The sequence below is a fragment of the Polypterus senegalus genome, chromosome 17, assembly GCF_016835505.1.
Source record: "Polypterus senegalus isolate Bchr_013 chromosome 17, ASM1683550v1, whole genome shotgun sequence".
Classification (NCBI taxonomy): domain Eukaryota; kingdom Metazoa; phylum Chordata; class Cladistia; order Polypteriformes; family Polypteridae; genus Polypterus; species Polypterus senegalus.
This window is the reverse complement of record NC_053170.1, coordinates 73,268,260-73,290,633: the sequence shown is the minus strand read 5'-3', so window position 1 is coordinate 73,290,633 and position 22,374 is coordinate 73,268,260. Positions and strand designations below refer to the sequence as shown.

Genomic DNA, 22,374 nt, shown 5'->3' with positions numbered 1-22,374 from the left:
CTAGGGGCACCTGCCAGTACCCCTTTGTGAGATCCAGGGTGGAAATATACAAGGCTTACCCAAGGTTCTCCAACAAGTCACCAATACACAGCATCTGCTTCATCTCCTTACGTATCACCTTCCTTGTTGCTTCCAGAAGTCAACAAAGGCACATTTGTACTTTAACTCCAGGTTCTGTTACGATCTTGTGTTCTTCAATTTCTGTCCAGCCAGGTACGGCCAATAAGACATCAGAGTTCCTTCTGATCTGCGACAGCAACTCAGTGTCCATCAAATCATTACAAATAGTAATCTGAGAGACTGCCACTGACGTGGCCAACAGCTCCTGTGGCTCGTGCTACTCTTTCAAAAGATTCACATGCAAGATTTGTGTAGGCTTTCAGCCAGGAATTCTGACCTTTTAATTTATGGGAGACACATGTTCTTCCACAACTGCTACACCAAGCCATTGAAATTTATGTGGATCAGATAGAGTCAAAACCAGTACTCAATCACACTTTTTGAATTTGCAAAGTTTGCTTTTTTTGTCATAATTATATTTTTGTGCCTCCTGTTCATGGTGCTAATAATCTACCATGATAGAGGACAATTTAGAAATCTGTTATTGGAGTAAAATGACTCGATCGACAACTTTCACCCAATGAATTGCACTGAAAACCCCTGATTAGTGGCCAAATAACAGTTCGAATGGACTCAAGCCAGTGGATGCATGGGGGACTCCCAAACAGCAGACAGGAGGAAGGGCAACACAGTGTATCAGGAGGTCAAGTCGTCATTGGCCACCTGCTGAATCATCTGTTTTAAAGTCTTATTAAATCATTCAGTCAGAAAACAGGAACAGTCAGGGTATTTATTCAAATGGGAGCTACCACTTCAGTACACACAGACACAGCAAACAAGCAGTGACTGGGCCATGTCAGTAGCCAAGTTAGAATGTTCCTCGCATCGGGCAACAGACGTGTTACATGGGGAGGCTGTGAACTTGCTGTTGTCTTGGTGGCACTGAGAACCTGTGGTTGCCTCGGCAATGGACAAGAAACTCTTGACGGACATGTCAACCATGTTTCAGTATGTAGCACAGTTGGGGAGGTTCCTTAAAGATCTCAAAAATTTCACAATGTTTATATGATAGTTTGAACCTTTTGATTCATCATATGTCTGGATATCCTTGTTACAGTATTTATGCTGATTTTTTATTTTGCATTTGCTGCAAAAATACTTTAAATGTTGAATGTAAAATTTATTTTAAGTTTTACTGCATAACTATTTTAAGTCAGACAGATTCAAGCTACTTGATATTCTGTAGATGTAAGGATGTGAATAGATAAGTTACAGAATGAATTGTCACTGCTCTGAATATCAGTAGATTCTAGTCATTGAACATCTGTCACTGCATTAAACAAAAAGGCTTCTTAATCTTCTTTTTTCATTGTATTTCTATACAACAAAATTTAATTGATATCTCTGCCATTACAACCACATTTATTTAAAAAGTAGACATAAAGATAATAATAATGCATAAACATATGCATTACCAACCATTACACAGAGAGTACAATAAGATGGCTGTTGAAAAGTGCAATATATACAGTATTATATTAATAATGTTTGTTACATTTGGTATAATAAAGGTACTTATTATATACAGTATACTTATACTTATATCAACAGTATTTACTAAAAAGCAGCATGTTTGACAGTTTTCAATGATTATGATGTAATGCCCAGAAGTAATATAATCAATAAAGAGTATTTACAGTATTTAAATAGCAGCATCTTTGTAAATAACAACATATCAGTCCTCGGAAGGTCAATTGTGTGAACGCATTTCTGTATTTTGCGTGTGTAGGTGAGTGCGTTTGTATGAGTGTTAGCTGTTCCTAGGGGAACCAAAAGGTGTGCATGGCAGTCTTTGAGGCAGCTAAGGGGAGATGGACAACAAGACTCTTGGAAATAAAACATTCTTCAGTCTGTTAGTCTGGGATCAGATTGAGTTCAATAAAATTAATATTTTACAATTTTTTCATTACAATGCTGTACTTCTTGCTCAAATCAGTGGAAGAGAAACTGAATACTTTTATTGCAGCTTTCATGAAATTGGTATCTGAAACTTAACGTAGAACTGCACCATACTTTAGTGGTTACGTCACCCTTGCTAAAGGTAATCTGGCTCATGTGACAAAAAGAAGTATTATTATGTTATAGACTAGAACAAAAGAGCTAAACATAACTTGGCAATCTTAATACATTAAAAAAAATCACAAATCAAAGCATTATTCTGTGTCAGTGTTTTGAAAAAGAAAATGTGTATTTAAAGAGAAAGACGCCAAATCTGTCCACATTGGTTTTAGATTGGCTCATTATCCCCATACCTTACAAAAGGTAACAGCTAAATGGACTAGTGTCAAGGCTAAAGTCTAACAAGTTTTTTCTGAGCCTTTTGTATGTAGTTATGAAATCTCTTTGTATTTGTTTTTCTTTCTCTAATGAGCCATAAAACAAGCACTAATTACCTCTGTTAGTCATTTATGCTATTTGGAATGTTGAACCAGGCCCTTTGTCAGAGGAAAACTTCATTCTGAAGAGGAACAATGCAACAATAAAACAAAACTCAGCTCATGGACTCAGTTTGTTCAATTTGGAACACAAAGCGGCTCCTCAACGAGACAGATTGATAAATCTCAGTGGAAGGAATGTCAGCAATGCAGACTAGCCCTCTGTGTGTTGTAAAGGTGTGCTGGACATCTGCAGTTGGGAGTGGTGAGGGGGGCAAATGAATGGATGATTACACAACATATGAATAAGAGCAAGGTTCAGACATGAATTTGTCTACCATAGTATTATATTATTTCTTTCATGACTAATGTTTGAACAACCTCAAGTAGTAGGGTGATGTAGCCATTATGGATGCAATGAGAAGTGAAGCAAAATGACACATTTTATTGGCTAATTGAACATATTTGCATCTTGTAATCTTTTCAGTTAGCCAGTACAACATGAACAGTCTTAATAAAGTTTAGCCTTGCTAGATTAATCATAATCAGCTATAAATACCCAGTCTTCTGGCCATCCTTTTACTAAAGGCATAGCCATTTAAAATTGCACTGTCAGAGCTTATCTTGGGCAAAAAGTATGGACTAACCTGGGATGCCAGTCTAATGTTGGACATAGTCATTCACATGCTCACACTCACTCATGCAGAGCCAATTTATAGTGTACAATAACTCTGTCATACTCTGGCAATTGTGAGATGTGGGTGGAAAAATAAAGTTTCCAGAGGAAAAAAAACATGTCTGGAGAGAATGTGCAGACTCCACCGAGACTTAGCAGGTCTTAGGCTAGAGTATCACAAACCACCTAAGCAATCTGGTAATGCATAAGAAAATAAAAAGGAGACACACAAAGTGAAACTTCCATGTAGTCTTTAACTCTTTGAGTCTTCAAGGGAAAATTTATTTGGTAAAACTACTGTCATATATTGGATTTTTCTAAAAGCAGTTAAAATATGTAATGTTGAGTGCATAAAGGTGGAGTGGTGGCTGTGAGGCTAGGGATCTGCACTGGCACTCAGAAGGTTACCGGTTCAAATCCCATTGAGCAAGGCCCTTAACCTGCAATTGCTGAGTGCTTTGAGTAGTAAGAAAAGCGCTATATGAATGCAAAGAATTATTAAGGTGAACCACCAATTATCTGGACTCAATTAAAAACTGGTAGTACTTAACTTATTTGCACTGCACTGAACACAGATGTGAAACTCAGAGTGTGTTTTGTACTCTGGAATAGTCGCCACAGTGAAATATATTTTACAGAGGATTGTTTTATCATTCTCAGTTTAGCATGCCTGTCTTTATTCTTTTTCCATTTACTTAAGCAATACATTTGTCAAAATAGTGTCTTGACATATTAAGATATTATGATATTTCACCACCTTTATGTCAAGCAGTGCCTATTGATGTTACTGCAGTTGTACCTGTTTTTCAATGCTACTGGTATGACTGGTGTTTAATGCGGCAAAGTAAGCAGAGTATGGCTTTAAAGGTGCTAGAAAAAAATAACTATACTAGTTTGATTGATATAATAAAAAAATCAGTAAATGCAAGGTTTACACTCACCTAAAGGATTATTAGGAACACCTGTTCAATTTCTAATTAATGCAATTATCTAATCAACCAATCACATGGCAGTTGCTTTAATGCATTTAGGGGTGTGGTCCTGGTCAAGACAATCTCCTGAACTCCAAACTGAATGTCAGAATGGGAAAGAAAGGTGATTTAAGCAATTTTGAGCGTGGTATGGTTGTTGGTGCCAGACGGGCCGGTCTGAGTATTTCACAATCTGCTCAGTTACTGGGATTTTCACGCACAACCATTTCTAGGGTTTACAAAGAATGGTGTGAAAAGGGAAAAACATCCAGTATGCGGCAGTCCTGTGGGTGAAAATGCCTTGTTGATGCTAGAGGTCAGAGGAGAATGGGCCGACTGATTCAAGCTGATAGAAGAGCAACTTTGACTGAAATAACCACTCGTTACAACCGAGGTATGCAGCAAAGCATTTGTGAAGCCACAACACGCACAGCCTTGAGGCAGATGGGCTACAACAGCAGAAGACCCCACCGGGTACCACTCATCTCCACTACAAATAGGAAAAAGAGGCTACAATTTGCACAAGCTCACCAAAATTGGACAATTGAAGACTGGAAAAATGTTGCCTGGTCTGATGAGTCTCGATTTCTGTTGAGACATTCAAATGGTAGAGTCAGAATTTGGCGTAAACAGAATGAGAACATGGATCCATCATGCCTTGTTACCACTGTGCAGGCTGGTGGTGGTGGTGTAATGGTGTGGGGGATGTTTTCTTGGCACACTTTAGGCCCCTTAGTGCCAATTGGGCATCGTTTAAATGCCACGGGCTACCTGAGCATTGTTTCTGACCATGTCCATCCCTTCATGACCACCATGTACTTATCCTCTGATGGCTACTTCCAGCAGGATAATGCACCATGTCACAAAGTTCGAATCATTTCAAATTGGTTTCTTGAACTTGACAATGAGTTCACTGTACTAAAATGGCCCCCACAGTCACCAGATCTCAACCCAATAGAGCATCTTTGGGATGTGGTGGAACGGGAGCTTTGTGCCCTGGATGTGCATCCCACAAATCTCCATCAACTGCAAGATGCTAATCCTATCAATACGGGCCAACATTTCTAAAGAATGCTTTCAGCACCTTGTTGAATCAATGCCACGTAGGATTAAGGCAGTTCTGAAGGTGAAAGGGGGTCAAACACCGTATTAGTATGGTGTTCCTAATAATCCTTTAGGTGAGTGTATGTACAGTTCAAAACAGATTTGTTACAGCCAAAAATACACTATATAGGAAATTTTAACTGCCAGCGAACTTGAGGATTGTTGAGAAATAACAGCTTATTGCCAATGATAACATCAGCATCTTAAATGTTATCTGAGACACATATTCTCATGACTAGGGGAGTTAATAGTTACTAAATGTAAAACTAAATTAAGTAAATATGTCATATGGATAAAGACTAGTGTTGATCGTCAAAATTTAACAAGGTGTTGTTTTGCAATGAATATGCTGTGTTCACAGGTAACCTTGTTCACAGAATATATTCATGGAAGTTCACATGAGCTTAGACAAACTTTTTTAACAGTGCTTTGAGAGGCCACTGTGACAACACAGAGCTATATCAGTCATGTGCAGAACTTTCATGATTGTACGGTATACAGTAATCCCTCCTCGATCGCCGGGGTTGCGTTCCAGACCCCCCCGCGATAGGTGAAAATCCGTGAAGTAGAAACCATATGTTTGTATGGTTATTTTTATACATTTTAAGCCCTTATAAACTCTCCCACACTGTTAACATTATTAGAGCCCTCTAGACATGAAATAACACCCTTTAGTCAAACGTTTAAACTGTGCTTCATTACAAGACAGAGATGGCAGTTCTTTCTCACAATTAAAAGAATGCAAACATACTGTATCTTATCTTCAAAGGAGCACCGTGAAGAGCAGATAATGTCAGAGAGAGCGCTCGCTAAGAAAAGCAAACAATCAAAAAATCAATACGTGCTTTTAAGTATACAGAAGCACGCGATAAAGCGGCATTTTGTAGAGGAGCGTCCTATCTTCTAGGCAAACAGCCACTGTGTAAACAGCCCCCTCTGCTCACACCCTCTCCGTCAGGCAGAGAGAGTGAGAGAGACAGAGAGAAGCAAACAAAACAAGCGCCACCCGGGAAGCATATCTTATAGCATTGAGGAGTTTTAGTCAATATGTAACACATGCTCTGATTGGGTAGCTTCTAAGGCATCCGCCAATAGCGTCTCTTGTATGAAATCAACTGGGCAATCAAACTGAGGAAGCATGTAACCTAAATTAAAAGACCCATTGTCCAGAAAGCGTGAACCAGCTAAAAATCCGTGATATATATTTAGATGTGCTTACATTTAAAATCCGCGATAGAGTGAAGCCGCGAAAGTCGAAGCGATATAGCGAGGGATTACTGTATTGAAAAAATCATTGCCGATCTGCTTACGAAATAACCCAATTAGAAGGGCAGCATTCCACCCTGCATGCATTAAAAATAAAATAAAAAAAATACATAAAAAAAAAACTTGTAGCATTTTTTGAGGAGTACATTATCTGACCATGATTAGAATATAATGAGTACTGCCACCGAATATATAAAGTGCAGTGCCACATGGGTAATTTACATGCATAATAAATGTGTTGCTGGTAAAAACTAAAACAAGCCTTAAAGGAGCCCACCCCCTCCTCTAGAAAGAAAACACATGCGACCCTGTATAATAGCAATCAAAGATTTAGTACTGTTTACAAGGCATCTTTGTCTTCTTCGAGTAAGAAAAAAGTGTAAAGCATCTCCACAGAGACTGGAAACAAAAACGACATTCCAGCTGAGCCCAGAGACATGACTTCAAACAATGGAATGAGCCAGTCCCACGCCTCCATCACATGGCTCATGTTTGCCCCAATGATTAATATACTGTAATCAGTTCAGTATAGTTGACAGATATCTCCCTGGTTCTAATCCCTTCAAAATGAGTCCGTTTCCTCCTTCCCTATTGACTTCAGGGCATTGTGTGGAGTTCAGTAAAATTCCTGAACATTTCCATGATTTTGCCAAATTCATAGTAAAGCAAAATGAACAGGATTCACTCATCACTAATAAAGACTTTCACAGCCAATACAAATATTTAGGTTTTTACCACACTTCAAATAAAGGAGTGATGATCCCAAAGTTGTTACTATTCTCAGAGTTAACCATTTGTGCTGCCTTCTTTGCTGAAAAAGTTCAAACAGAACAAATGGAATGATTGACTTTTTTACATAGAAACATTAAGGTTTGCCAAAGGTAAGGTGGGAATTTTCAAGAAAATAGAACATTGCATTGTGAATTAACCTGGTGAGGTCCATTACATGTTTTCAGTTATATACGTTATACAGAAAACTATCTCATGAATGCATGTAATAATAATATTATAATAACTAATTAGAGAAGGGTAATGTCTCTCAAGGTGAACCATACTTTTATGTTACTGTTATTTGCTATTTATGAACTAGGTTACACCTGCGATCTAAAACTGTGACTGCAAAATCTAAAAATAGACTTCTGAATCCAGTGTATGTATAAAGACATTAATCTAGTGCAGGCTCATTGGTCCTTTTAATATTAACACTTGGGCAGGGTCTCCCAAAGTGGCTGCTTGTCCCTGTTTTAACCAGTTTTCATATGTTATCCTATGTGGACTGGTTTTGACAATATACATACTGGAGGTTGTCCAGATTATTTGGAATATTTTGTTTAATTTGTTTCAGCACCAGTCTCTCAAAGCACTCGTTGTTGAATTGCATAGAAACAAAGTAGGATGAATCATGTGGTGCTGCAGGCAGTTGAATGGCTACTTGCTTTTTATTGCATTTAAAGTAGGTAAAGAAGACATTTAGTTCATTGGAGAGAGAAACATGTGGATGAGAGTGGGTTCCGATTTATTTTGTAATCTGTAAATTTTGTTAAAGTTTGCAGGAATCATTATTGCTGCTATAGCTGGTTTCCCGTTTATCTTCATTCCAGTTGGACACACTCTGGTGTGTTTGTTTGCCACGTCTCGTTTATTGTGGGATCTTTTTTTGTGTTCGTGATTGGGACTTTCTGAATTTTTATTTCCTGAACTTTTGGAGACCTAAGATTGCTAGAGATCAGCCTACAGTTGTTCTGTTGCCTTCGCTAAGATCTTGCTTCCAGTTTTGGGGTTTGCACAACCTCTCGCTTGCTCATGACACTTCAGTCTGACCTGGCAGACCGGGAGTAAGTAGAAACTTTCTTTCGGCTTTTGTTCAGTTGTCTGTTCATTCTGCCTGACTGGCTAACATGATTATGAACCCTATGTGCCCGGATGGCATTTTGGGGAGCAGATTGCCATGTTACGAGTGACTAGTTCTTTATTTTATACTATTTTCTCCGGATCTGATCCCCTGTTCTTCAGCTTATGCAGTTCCATGGCTCTTGTTTATTCATCTGTTGAGGTGAGAAGTTTGATTACACAATCACTGTGTTGCTTTAGGAATTATATGATGATGCCTGCACTATATACATCGTGGATCTCGTCGGAGGCTGAGCTGAAGTACGTAACTCGAGTTCACTGATCGTCAGTTTAATTCCTATGATCTGTTGTGCCCTGGATATTCTCTCTGTGGATGAAGTGTGAGGGGTGAAGGAGTTAAGTTTAATAGTCTTTGCTCACTTAAATACTCACATAAGATTAAGAAGAATCTAACAGACCATGAAATGCCTTCAAAAGGTTTTGTGAATATGGTCTTAATGAACGTTTGGTCCGTAGCCAATAAGTCCTATATTTTAAGTGACTTTTTTAACATCCACCAACCTGGACTTTCCATTTATGTCAGAGACTTGGTTAAGCTCTGGTGACTCTTTTTCTCTTCATGATTGTTCTCCTCTGGATTGTGACTATTTTAGCTCACCTAGAATCATTGGTCGAGGTGGTGGGCTTGTTACTGTTTTTCAGAATCGTTTTAAATGTAGACTTATGACTGTAAACAATTTCTCCAGTTTTAAGGCTCAGCTGTTTAAAATTGATCTTACAAATCCTGTACTGAATGCCATTGTTTATAGACCTCCTGGATATAGTAAGGATTTTGTCCAGGAGTTCTCAGAGTTCATTTGAATATTCATGTTTATTGTCTGACAAAACCCCTGGTTAAAGAATTCCTAGGTCTTGTGGACTCTTTTAATGTTAATGTTACTCATGTGGTGTCAAGTCCCACAGATCAGGGAAGACATACATTGGACTAACACTTGGCCTCTCTGCAAATAACCTGGAGATCTCTGATGAGATTTCTGATCACTTTGCAGTTATTTTTGAAATTAGGTTTTTGCATGCACCCATCAATTTCACAAAACAAAGCTTCATTTACGCAGTATAGATGCTGACATACTGCAATAGTTCTGTGATTCATTTACCATTGGTGTTAGTAGCCCTCTCTCTGTGTTTGGATATTACTGATAAGGTTAGGGTTCTAGATCTCACATGTAAGGATACTCTGGATCTGGTCACATCCTTATGGTTAAGGAGAGCCAAGGTAAAAGTCAATGTTCAACCCTGGTTAAATGACACCACTTGTGCTCTCAGACAGGAGAATGCACGTAGGCTGAGGAGAGGTGGAAAAAGGACAAACTGCAGGTCTCTTATGAAATTCTCAGAACTCGCTGGAAGTCGTATCAGGAGGCTGTGAGAGCAGCAAAATCAAATTTTTATTTTGTTTAATTGCTAATGCTTGTGGTGTAGCGGGTCCACAGTTCAAATGAAAAACGTCACTTTTTAAATAATTAATCGCCGCATTTGCGGCTTAGAGAGGGGGAGTGGTAGTGTGGCTGGAAGCGGTTCCCAGGGCAATTTGTGATGTGGGCCGTCCTCACTTAAGTGCACAGGTGAGGAGTTGTCCACATCTGTAATTGTTGCTGGGATCAACTGATTGCCACACCTGATCCATGTCCCTGTAATAAATAGAAGTGCAAAAAGGATAGGAGGGAAAGAAGGAAAAGAAAAAGAAAAAATGGACTGAGGTTATGAATGAGGAAGTCAGCAGGAGGGAGAAAGTCTGTGTGAGAGACAGAAAAGAGCGAGCGTGCACAGACTCTCGGATGTATGCAGGTAGCTGGGAGAGACGAGTGGGGTGTTTGGCCAGCATCCGAGGGCTGACGGTAGTGGTTGCTCCTGCTGAGCGCTTGTTTGGAGCAGGAGTTACCGGGAGAAGGTTGGCTCGCCACAGCTAAGGCAGCGGGAGTCGGAGATTCACAATGGAATCCCCAGTGTGAACGTCCTGGTCGTTGGGGGAAGCCAAGTCTCGGTCTGGCAGGGGCTGAACAAACCAGGGATCAGGAGGCCACCAGACCAGTCGAGTGAAGAAAGTCAGTTGCAGGTAGGGTGGCTTCCCTTTTTGCGTTGCCTGGACGGGAGAAGCAGGGGAGTCACCAGTAAAAAGGCACTGGGCTGATTTTAAAAAGACTGCTTCCGGCCATTATTTTAACCTCGTTTTTTAAAGGATTTTTTCTATTGTGTTTTAACATCCACCCTTTCACCCATTTTTATTGGATTATTTTCGAAGCACTGCACTTATTTATTTGAATAATGTTTTGTTTTGTTGATTTTTAAAATAAAAGCACTTTTATATTTTTTGCACCATCCCCTTGCTTTGTTGTGCCTCACTGCCTAGCTCATCAGTGACATTACCAACAGTGTCGGGTGCAAGAGCTCCCAGAAGCTGAATGGCAGCATGGAGTACACTTGCATCGTCACAATGCCTTGAGATCTAGGTTGTTGTTTTAGCACCATTAACACTCTCTTCAACCTACTTGTCAGCGGCTTCTCTGAGAGTACACCTGAGACCTGTGATCTTTTTCTCAATTATTTTATGAATAAAATCCAAGCCATTTGATCCAGCATTACTCTTCCAGGTGTTGATTATTGTGGGACAACACCAGCCAACTTAAGGGCTGTGCACAGACATTTTACTTCCTTTCAATCTATTTTCTCTTCTATGCTATCTGATATAATCTTGCATATGAAACCTTCCAATTATCCGCTAAATATTTTACCCTCACACCCATTTAAAGATACTAGCTATTAGTCCAACTGTTTTGGCTATTATTAACAACTGTCTAAAATCTGGTATAATGCCAGACAACTTTAAATATACAATTGTTCAGCCTCTGCTGAAGAAACCCACTGTTAATCCTACAGCTCTTTCAAACTATTGGCTTATTTCTAAGCTCCCATTATTGTTCAGAATTATGTAAAAGTGGTTTCATTGCAGTTACTTTCATATTTGGAGGAAAATAATTTATGTGATGTGCTTTAATCAGGTTTTAAAAAACTTAATAGTACTGAATTGACTTTGCTGAAGGCGACAAATGATACCTTGTTAACTTTAGACTCAGGCTCTTCTGCATTCTTAGTTTTATTGAATGTGCATTTGACACAGTGGACCATGGAGTTCTGTTAAAATGGCTTGAGGATGAAGTAGGCATTCAAAACTGCACTGAACTGATTAAAGTCCTACTTTAAAGGCAGAATCATGTCTGTTAACATAGATGGGAACTTCTCTCAGCCAGCACCTCTCACAAAAAGTGTCCCACAAGGTTCTATTGTGGCTCCTCTTCTATTTTCCATCTTTCAAAAACATGATATCACTTATCATTGTTATACTGATAATACGCAGCTATACCTCAAAGTCAGTCCTGACATCACTTCAATTGTAAAAATGCTGTTGAAATGCTTTGAGGATATTAAATATTGGATAGCACAAAATTTCTTACAATTAATTGAAAATAAAACAGAGGTCAATATTTTTGGTCCTACCACATCTGCAGCTGAAATGGCAAAGTTAGGGTCCTTGACAGCAATGATTAATAATGATGTCAGAAACTTAGGTATCACCTTCGAGTCGTCACTAAGTTTTGAAAAACACAATATCCACTGTAGTAAAGTCCAGTTTTTACCAAATGAGGCAAATTTCTAAACTAAAATCCTTTCATTCACAGAATGATTTGGAAATAGGTATTCATGCCTTTATTACATCTCGACTAGATTATTGTAATTCCTTATATGTGGGACTTTCCAAATCTGCTCTATCACACCCTTCAGCTGTTTCAAAACGCAGCAGCTATATTTTTAAATGGGCCTAGAAAAAAGGATTATATCTTCACTGTTTTAGCCTCTATCCGCTGACTACCAGTGAAGTATCACATTGATTTTAAAATCTTGTTTGTTTTTAAAGTCTTGGTCTTGCTCCAAAAATACATGTGCAACCTCCTTCAACCCATGCAGCACCAAGAGCATTGAGGTCATCTGGACAACTACTCCTTGTACTTTCAAGATCTCATTGGAAGTCAAGGGGACACAGAGCTATTCTTCCTAGGTTTTGGAATGACTTGCCTTTCTACATCAGGTCTTCATCTTCTATCGAGGTTTTTAAAAGTTGGCTTAACAGCTACTTGTTTTTTCCGCTTTTCACTGTATATATTGGGATTGTAGGGAATGTTTTAATTGTTGTTTTATTAATCTGCTTCTGTATTATTGTTTGTATTGTGTTTGTTTTAATGCTTCTTTGCACAGCACATTGGCACAGCTTCTGTGGTTTTACATGTACTCTTATAAATAAATAATCTAATCTAATCTGCTGATTTATAGCTACTTTATTTGCTTTACTGAGTGTGTACCTGCATTTCTTGTATACATCCATATCGTTATCTCAAAATGAATTAATGATTGCCTTCAGTAAAATTATGATAATAACTGGTGATCCACAGTTTCTTATTAAAACATGCAAATTAAACAGATATCCACACATTTTTTTCATGAATCCAGTTATGATATCTACACACTCTCTACCTGTGTCCCAGTTGTTGTAATGTAATAGCACAGGAAATGGAAAATTGGTGTGAGACTTCAAAACATAGAGCCCTCTCTAGCCTGCATAAAAAATGTTTCATCAAAAGCAGCTTGGTCCGGGCCTCAAAAATGTGGAACAGGCTTATAAGGTTCAAAGAACTTTTAAATGTCCCAAACTGTATCAAAATGCCTCTGAAAGGAAAAGAAAACCATAAAAACTTTGTCTTGAGATTTACGTCTATAAAGTGTCTTTAGAAAATACGAATTTATTTATATAAACAAGAATAAAAATACCCAAAAAGGCAAAAGTAAGGCAAAAGTATGAATGTAAAAGCAATGCAAGGTGAATAAATCCAAATCCATGAAACAACAGCAAAATCCAAGAAGAAAATGTAATAATTCAAGAAACCAGAAAATCAATACTCACACTAAATGAAGCACAATTCAAATGACAATTAACCACTAAAAGGATTTGCTCCAAGCTTCCAAAGATAAAGGCTAAGGGTGGTCATTCAGCGGTGACATCAAGGTGGTCCTACCTCTTGGGGTTCCACCCGCAAAACACAAGGAAGACAAGAGAACATAGCACAATACTTAGACACTAAATAAAAAATAAACAGAACAATATTAACAAATATATATTATTACTTTAAATATACAATAAATAATAATTTATGTTAAAGAAACAATGCACAGAAAAGAAAAAAAATAATCATGGAACAAACCCAAACTGTAACAAAACACCAATTTACAGAATCAAAGCAGTCGCTCTGTTTTTCCTCTGTTCCTTTAGTTCAGCTCTGTACCACTTTCCTTGCTGGCTGCCCTGCTTCAGAGTGTGGTTGTGAGTTGACAGCTGGAATACAGAAAGTTGATTGGACCATCTGATGTGGGGGCACAGTAGTGGGTGGTAAATAATCTTTATCAGGATGTAGCAGTGATCCTGAGTGTTAGCACCCCTTGAGTCGTAGTTGACATGATGATGATATTTAGGGTTAGTATTCATGATTATGCTTTGTTAAATTTTGACATTAAATAATCCCTTTGAATGTAAACATTGTTATTCTGTGATATTGTTGTAAAGATTGTTCAATGCATTGTCAGTGTTTATTGTGGAGGAATGTAAATAGCAGCCTGAATAAAAAACTGGAGAATTTCCTTGGAAGATAAAATGTTTGATCATTTTTAGAGATTTCTTTTACTTGACAGTTGAGTCTAGTTCATGTGAAAGACAGCAAAACCATTTGGCTGTATTGTGGTGTCTGGAGTCTTAGTGATTAGTCGCATTTTAGAGAAATAATAAATGCAGCTATTTCTGTTGCATCTTCATAAAGTCAGTCTGACTTCATTGTTTTCTAGCTTCTTATGCAGAAATCACAAGTTGGCGAAAAAAATCTAAGTAGAGTAGGCAGGTTGTCGTTGTGTTTTGTTCTCAGCTTGGCTTCTCTTTTCATTCTTGTTTCCTAGATTGCATTGTCTGGCAAATCACAGTTGATACATGGTAGTTGGTATATAACTGATGACAGCAGCTCTATTTTTAAGTGGCTAAAAGTGAAAAGAATACTTGCTCTGTTTCAAAAAATCATAACTAATAAGCTTGCCAAGGGACTGGATTAGATAGACAGATAGATAGATAGATAGATAGATAGATAGATAGATAGATAGATAGATAGATAGATAGATAGATAGATAGATAGATAGATAGATAGATAGATTCTTTAATCGATCACAAAGAGAAACTTCAGTGTGACAGCAGCCACACATATTAACATCAGTCAAATAAAAATAAAAAACTACATTAAAGCCTAAAAAGTAAAATAAGTCAGACAGATAAGAAATGAATTAATTAATTCATTGTCTATTCTCTATTTATTAATGAACATAAAATATTGTCTTTTCAGAAGATATGTTGTAAAGTCTGAAAGCAGCTGGTGAGGTAAACCTCCTGTAGGTCTCCCTGTTGAACACTGATAAAATCATCCTTACTCTGACGGTGCTTTACAGTTTAAACAAGGTGTCATGCAGAAAATGTGAAACATTGTTCATGATAGTCAAAAGATTAGTCAACATTGTTCTGCTGATCTGATTTGTTATGTGGGAGTGCATGATACTATCCCTTAATCATTTACTTTGGGCATGATGCCTATATTCTGCAAGATCTTCTGCTCTGTTGTAGCCTTTGATGATGTAAACAGTAATAGTTCCAGTGTTACTCATTGGTGGAATAACTCCGGCAACATAGAGACTCTGAAAGATGGTCAAGTGAGTGGTAGTATATTCTGGGCTTTCAAGTGGACACCCTCTTTCCTTAGTGCTTCACTGATAGGCTCACATCACCAACAGAGGGTTTAGCAGTGAATCCCGGCATCCCCTAGATGCTATACATTCACTTGAAGGCACAGACATCCTTCCTCTTCATCCAAAGCCATTCACTACCCATCTCAGCAGCTCTAGTGTGGTCTTTGACAGCTTGTTGGTGGGCCTTTTCTCACACTTTTCCAGCAGTGCTGCAAGACACCATAGCACCTGGTTGTGCTGCCTGGTGTATCTGCCTTGAGTAAGGCTGGTCTTGCAGTTTACCGGATTGTGTTTCTGGACTTTGGCAGAGGGAGCACATAGGTTCCTCCCTGTACCTCTGGCTGTGATTTTTGGGAGATAGCAAGAAATCATAAGCAGCCTTGATGATAAAGCTTGCTTTTAATGTATCTATTTCCCACAGTTCTTTCCAGGAGATCTTCCTTTTCTCCATTCCTTTCAATCTCATCTATTGGCCTGGTCTTGCATGAGCCATAGCCTTTCCACACCTTGCTGCCTCTTCCTGCAGATGTATCTCTTGCACAACAAGCCTCCGTCTCTGAGACCAAGTAGCCTTATTCCAGACTGGTGTACTGGCCCCAAGGCCAATTCCACTCCTCTCTTGCTAGGCTTGGCCCATAATGTCCCTGTCCCTGGACTTGATGCCCCACCTTAGCACAATAGGTTATTTCTGGTGGATTCCATTTTCCCTAAGGTTCCAGAATGGGGGCAGCCTGAGTTACAAATTAATTAAACATACTTGTTAGCATTATCTTCAGTTTCAGTCATACTTTGGCACACTTGTACTCCTCTGAGAGACAGGAAAAGGGGTAGCTGTAGGAATCCTTTGTCATAGAGTCTTATGCTGCTAAGGCACCTGTGAAGACCCAGCCACTTCATTATGTATGAGCTGATCAGTCTGTTTGAAATTGGAGATTCATATAGGGTTAGTGGTTACATTAGTCATTGAAGGAGCCCAAATTTCATGCTCTAGAGCTTCATCTTGGCAGGAAGTGATGCTCTCCAAGCCACCAACAATACCCTTCCTGAGCTTCTGTACTTGCTCTATGTCTTTGAGGGATGCATCGTACTAGCAACCTAGGCTATTCAAAGGCTTCTCACAGACTGTTAGAAACATCAGATTTCCAAAGCAGAAGCTTTGGTCTAACAGCTTCCCCTTGATGATGGAAATGCTTCTGGACTTTTTTGGCTTGATTTAATCTAAGCCAGTTTTATGTTCTCTTACAGCTTTCTCAACAGCCATATATTACAAGCCTTAGTCATAGTAAGTGTTTTAAGGTCATCCACATATGCTCTGATAGATGGCAGCCTGAGTCCAGGTCTTATGTGCTGTCTTCTGACTACCCGTCAAGATGCACTAATGATCACTTCCATGATTATGGTAAAGCCAGAAAATGATATAGCCATCCATGATTCCCATTTCCAGATGCTGCCATGCTGTGGCATAGTCTGTTGTTGCCACACATGGCTGTAAATCCTGGAAATAGGCCTTGACACGTTTTGTAATAGTCACCAGAACCCTGAAAACTCCATTGAGCTTCATCTAATATTTATAAAGTTGGATTTTAAAAATCAGTTTTAAGTAAAAATGTAGAGATTTAAGAATTGGAGTTACATGATCATACCATTAATAATTAGTCCATCAATCAATTCATCATGTTTCTTAGTCAGCTGTGTCCAATACAGAGTCATGGGTAGCCAGGATTTATAATATATAAACATACTTTTAATTTAAATATATACATAATTTTTTTCAGATGTCTTCTGCAGGTCAAATACAAGTCACTGTAATTTCAAATGCATAGGATTAATTTTGTAACAGCATGTCCTGCAACTTTTTTTTACAATTTCACATAGTCTTCTACACTTTCGATCATGTCTCGCTTTTTTCTTTTTACTGAGTGAGTTTTTATCTTTTTTTATTGATTTCCCAACTGAGCACAGGGCTGCCAAAGTACAAATGAGTCACACATCTCTGTAGAATACTGTTGACCTGTAGCTGTCCAGACCAGATGTTACCCAGGGGCAAAGACTGCTATTTTACCAATCTAATGATGTAACCAGTCACAGATGTGTTGCATCTGTTAATATTTGCAATGATGCTCCCCTGATAGATTTAACACATCTTTACTAGCACAACTAACACAACAAAAATTAGAATTATTTGAATTTCACGTATCCTATCCTTTCTATAAGTCTAAAGCTTTCATTTCTGGGTAGCTTTTTTAATAATCTTGTAACTGTAGGTGAAAAGTTTTTGACCTGCAAGCCAAATTTATAATATAATGGAAATGTAAAATGGAAACTACAGAGAATTTACTTCACAATTTCTGTAAAAATTTCTATTACAAGCCAACTAACTGACATGAACAACATTCTCTACAGCTCATTTCATCCTTTGCATAGTTAAAACTTTCCACTTCTTTTACTTTCATAGTCTCTGCCACCACTTTAGTAATGAGATCTTCTGTAATGAAGCACTCAGAATGAGGAGGTTCTTCTCATATTGTGGATAGGGCCCTAAATTAAGTCACGATTTGAATTTATAACATCCACTCTAACAGGAACCCCTTTAATGAAACCTGCATCCTGCTGGTCCTCCAATTCCACCCTAGCACTTTATCTCTCCCACAGCTCATCAAATACAATTTCCCAATTTTGCAGACTAATCCTTTCATAGAATAATTTTTCCAGTTCATCCCTTGATCTCCTTCTGTCAACCACCTAGCCTAACAGACTGCTTGCCAGTTAAAAATCATATTTACCGCACTTCTTGTGGAAAGTGTCCAGCCATCTACATTGTTAAAACATGGAAGACATCTAGAAGACAGTTTCAAGGGGCACATTCAAGCCATTAAAATAAAAGACTTTACAAAACCAGAACATTTCACACATCCCTTGATCAAAACTACACTGATATCCCTGCTTGTGTTCCTCACAATGCTTCTAGGACAGTTTTTAAAGAAAAAAAAAAACAAAGAAACTAATCTCATTCTTAGCCTAGGATTACATATTTCTCCATGTCTTAATAACCTACTAAGTTTCCCTTCATCTTCTTTAATGGCAGCTTTTTCTCAAATACTCTCAACTTTTCTTCTTTCATCTGCCCTAGCTTTGTTACCTTGTTCCCCTCCTATATATATGTTACCTGTTCTTTCCTTATCAGTTGCACACCTGATGAAGCTTTATCTCTTTCACTTTTTTTCGTTTGCAGACACACACTGACACAACCCTACACAATAAAAAAGAATGTTATCAATATTACATATTATATAATCTCAGGCTAATGTAATGCAAACATCAATATGTAAATACAGTAGTTTACACATTCACTACCCATGTCACTGTTCTTAATTCCTCTTCCTGGTGACTTATTGTATAATTAAAAGTAAAAACAACTTAATTCAGGTTTAATAACATGACGAGAGGATTTTCAAAATATGCCCCACCCCCGAATTACTCCTGATGTAGGTATCGATTAACGTTAATTACCTTTCTCAATATAGGAAAGAAAATGGTGTTACCTACCTGAATAAAAAATGCAGATTTTCCTCCCTTGCACACAGTAAGGGAGTAAATGTAGGTTTCCTTCAATCTATTCTAAGGTGAAACTGTCTTAAAAACATCCTCTTGTCACTTCCATGAGGCTGGACAACTGCTTCTAACCTTAAACAATGATAATCACCTGGCATATACTCTGAATATTCTGAAATCAAATTAGGGTCATGTTCTCCAATTCAGTGACAGCCTGCTTCAGTCACTTGTTTAATTATTCAGTTATGCCTGAATTTGGGATAGTTAGACAACTTATGCATGGTGCAACATTCAGATGCATTTAGCAACATAGTTAACTGATATGAAATTTCAAGCATTTTCACATTTTTTTATTTACTTGATCCACAAGTCGCTTATTACATTTTTGTTTATTAAATAGTTAGGTAACAATCAGACAAAACAGCATAAAAAGGAATGTGTTGGCTCAATAGATTTCATGCACAGCAGATGCCAATTCAAGTGATGAGAAAATGGCAACGATTGATGTGTGTTAGTGCTGGAGGGTCTGTGACTACTAATTTTCATAAACATGACATTTTTGAAAGTACAGTATACCCAATAATTAGGAATTTAAAAATATCTATTAATACAGGAAATCGGTATCAATATTAACCTTTGAGAGGAGTAAAGGAACTGAAATAAGACCCCTGTTTAGTAATTAATCTTAGTTAAAACACAGTAAATTGTAAAAATTATTTAAATAAGTTAGAGCTTGGAAAGGAACTGATTTATTGTATAATGGAAATGCAATAGGTACACAATGCTCATGTGCTTGCCACAATTGTTGTCTGGGACTGAAAGTTCAGAGGCTGAGCACCAGATATCAGTAGCTTAAGCCACTTAAGCTTCCGACTTCATGACACTGCTGTTTTTAAACTCATCCTATATTTATATAAGTTAGGACTGCTGCACCTTTCCCATGTTATTAATTAGATCAAGCACCATTTAGCTACAGATTGATAATGTCAGTTCTTTACAATAATAATCTGATGATAATATTTTCCAATCAATTCAGTCTTCTATATGTTTACATAATTGTTTTTCCCATCTATTTATTTCCAAAGAATTGACTTTTTTGTACTGTATTAGTTAAGTTACCTAAAGCAACAGAAGAAGGTCACTGCTGTGTAAGCTATTTGTACGTGGGCGCTGTCTCCAACATTTGACTCACCGGCATTGGGCGTCTGAGTTGCTGTCAGATGAGTAAAATAGGAAAATATACAAAATACTGAGTCTGAGCAACCTTTAAGGTAAAATTAAAAACGTTAAGCTAATTCCCAGTTAAAGTCGCACAGGTTTTCTCCATTTTAAGAGGGACCAGTGCTTTTCAGTGAGAGATTTTGAAATTTTAAAACTTCATGCAGTGCAATCTATTCAAAATATGTGAAGAAAAACTGAACTGTCTCAATATATTTCTTCAAAGAATAAGTGTGCCACATTTCAACAAAAGACAGATGCATAGACAGAAATGGGCTTTTGAAATAGGTATTTTTTTTTTGTTTGGTTCTTTATTTCACCTTATACAATTTCTTGTATTAGGAATTTGTTAGTTTTTGCATACCCCTTGGGGTCAGCCATTGTACAGCACCCCTCGAACAATTGAAGGTGAAGGGCCTTGCTCAAGGGCCCAGCAGAGTAGGATCTCTTTTGGCAGTGAGAGGGATTTGAACTGGCAACCTTCGGGATACCAGCACAGATCCTTAGCCTCAGAGCTACCACTCCGCCAACACACATTCATGCATTATATGCAAATATACTTAATAAGTCTTCAGACAACACGTGTTTATCGGATAATGTTTTTTTCTTATACTGTTTGCATTGCAAGAATGACACAGGTGTCATGTTAAAGCTGAAATAAATACAAAAAGTAGTTCATCATGACTCATATTTGCACTATGCAGTTTCTCCTTCTGCATGTCTACCTTTTTACTTCTTGAAGTAAAATATTTCCAATGATTGTCTTTTTTGCCAGTCCTGTTTAAGTTATAGGTTATCTACAGGCTTCTAGTTCAATATGTGACTATAAAGGATATATCTGATTATCATAGGTTTATAAGGTCATTATTGTCATGTAGATAATACAGTCAAAATTTTAGTTTTAATTTTACTAATCAAAATACAACACATTGTGCATGATTAATAAATACAACTACCGTACCTTGAAACTGTTATTATTATTATTATTATTATTATTATTATTATTATTATTGTATAATATTCTCTAATTGTTACCATCAATATTTCAATTCAGGGTGCGAAAGATCCAGAGTCTGTTTTAGCAGAATTAGACATAATGACTGAGATTCAATCCTAAATTGTTGGATCTGTGAAGCCTAGTGCCGTTTTGCTTTCATCATCATCGTTATTTTTATTATTATTATTTACTTCATAGCCATAATTAATATCTACTTATGAACATCAGTGGAAGTCTCATTAGTGATATGTACTTAATTAAGGGCCTACAGCACTAACTCAGGAAAAAGAAATATTCTGTGCATCACAGCATTACAATATTTTGCCTTTAACTGTTTAGTTCAGGATGAGTACTCAACTAATACATACTTAATTTAATGTGACCAACTGGCAGTGACACAAATCTTTATGACTCTGTTCTTTTATTTAGTGTTTACCCACTGAACTTTATGCAACGTTTACTACCCATTACTATATTATATCTTCTAGGGAATCCTTGGCAAGTCAGATGTAGTTAGCCTTTTGTTAGTGGTATGGCCTGAAATTCAAGGTCTTCTAGTATCCAATAGAGGTTTGATCTTTAAAAGTCAAAGGTTCTGTCACTGTTGTAGGTGGAGTTCCTCTTCTGTGACAGAACACCTTACTTTATTTTTTTTGTGTTGGTTTTAAAAGTTGAATTTGAAGAGCACAAGTAGAAGGTTTGGTCTGGATTGATTTGTTTCACCATTCTTGTATGAGGTTACATTCCACAGATAATCTAATTGTTCTTTTCTGAGTCAAGACATAGATTCTCTATATAGATTCTATTAGGATGATAAATTAGGAAAACTGTGAGCTGATACCCTATTATCTGTTAAGGGATTAGGTACTTGTACCCTTTGGAGTGTAGATAACCTAATAAGATACTGTATGTGAAATGTCTTCATAGGATTCTAATCTTTCTTATTGTCTTTTGACACTTTTAAAGATTGACTGACTACTTAACACCAGCTTCCTTCCCTGTCTCACCTTTCTCCTTAACTTTTTATCTTCCCTCTTACAGTTTGCCATCGAAATGGACAACAGTACACTTTAGGAGCAACATATAAGGAGAATTGTAACATGTGGTAAGTTTATTCTTAGTATTATCATCTTTCCTTTTACAGCATGAACGGAGACTCCATTGGTCTTTCTGAATTTCATAATATATCCTTGAATTTACTAGAAAATCTCATGCAAAGGTATCTTAATTGCAGATGAAAGAAAAGCAGCTGGTCAAAGGATGCTAGACTATTCCTTTATTTTATATTTTAAATATGTGCCACCAGAAAGGTTTTATTTTTGCAGTGAGCCCAGTGGCCTACTGGTAGAGGGCATTTAT

General features: G+C 37.5%; 1 protein-coding gene across 1 annotated transcript in view; it reads left to right on the top strand.

The window, feature by feature from the left end:
• tinagl1 (tubulointerstitial nephritis antigen-like 1) overlaps nucleotides 1-22,374 on the top strand; it is an 84,224-nt gene that overhangs the window by 11,832 nt on the left and 50,018 nt on the right. The window contains exon 3 of the mRNA XM_039739547.1: nucleotides 22,057-22,120. Within this exon, the coding sequence (XP_039595481.1) occupies nucleotides 22,057-22,120 (64 nt within the window). The remainder of the gene's footprint in view (nucleotides 1-22,056; nucleotides 22,121-22,374) is intronic.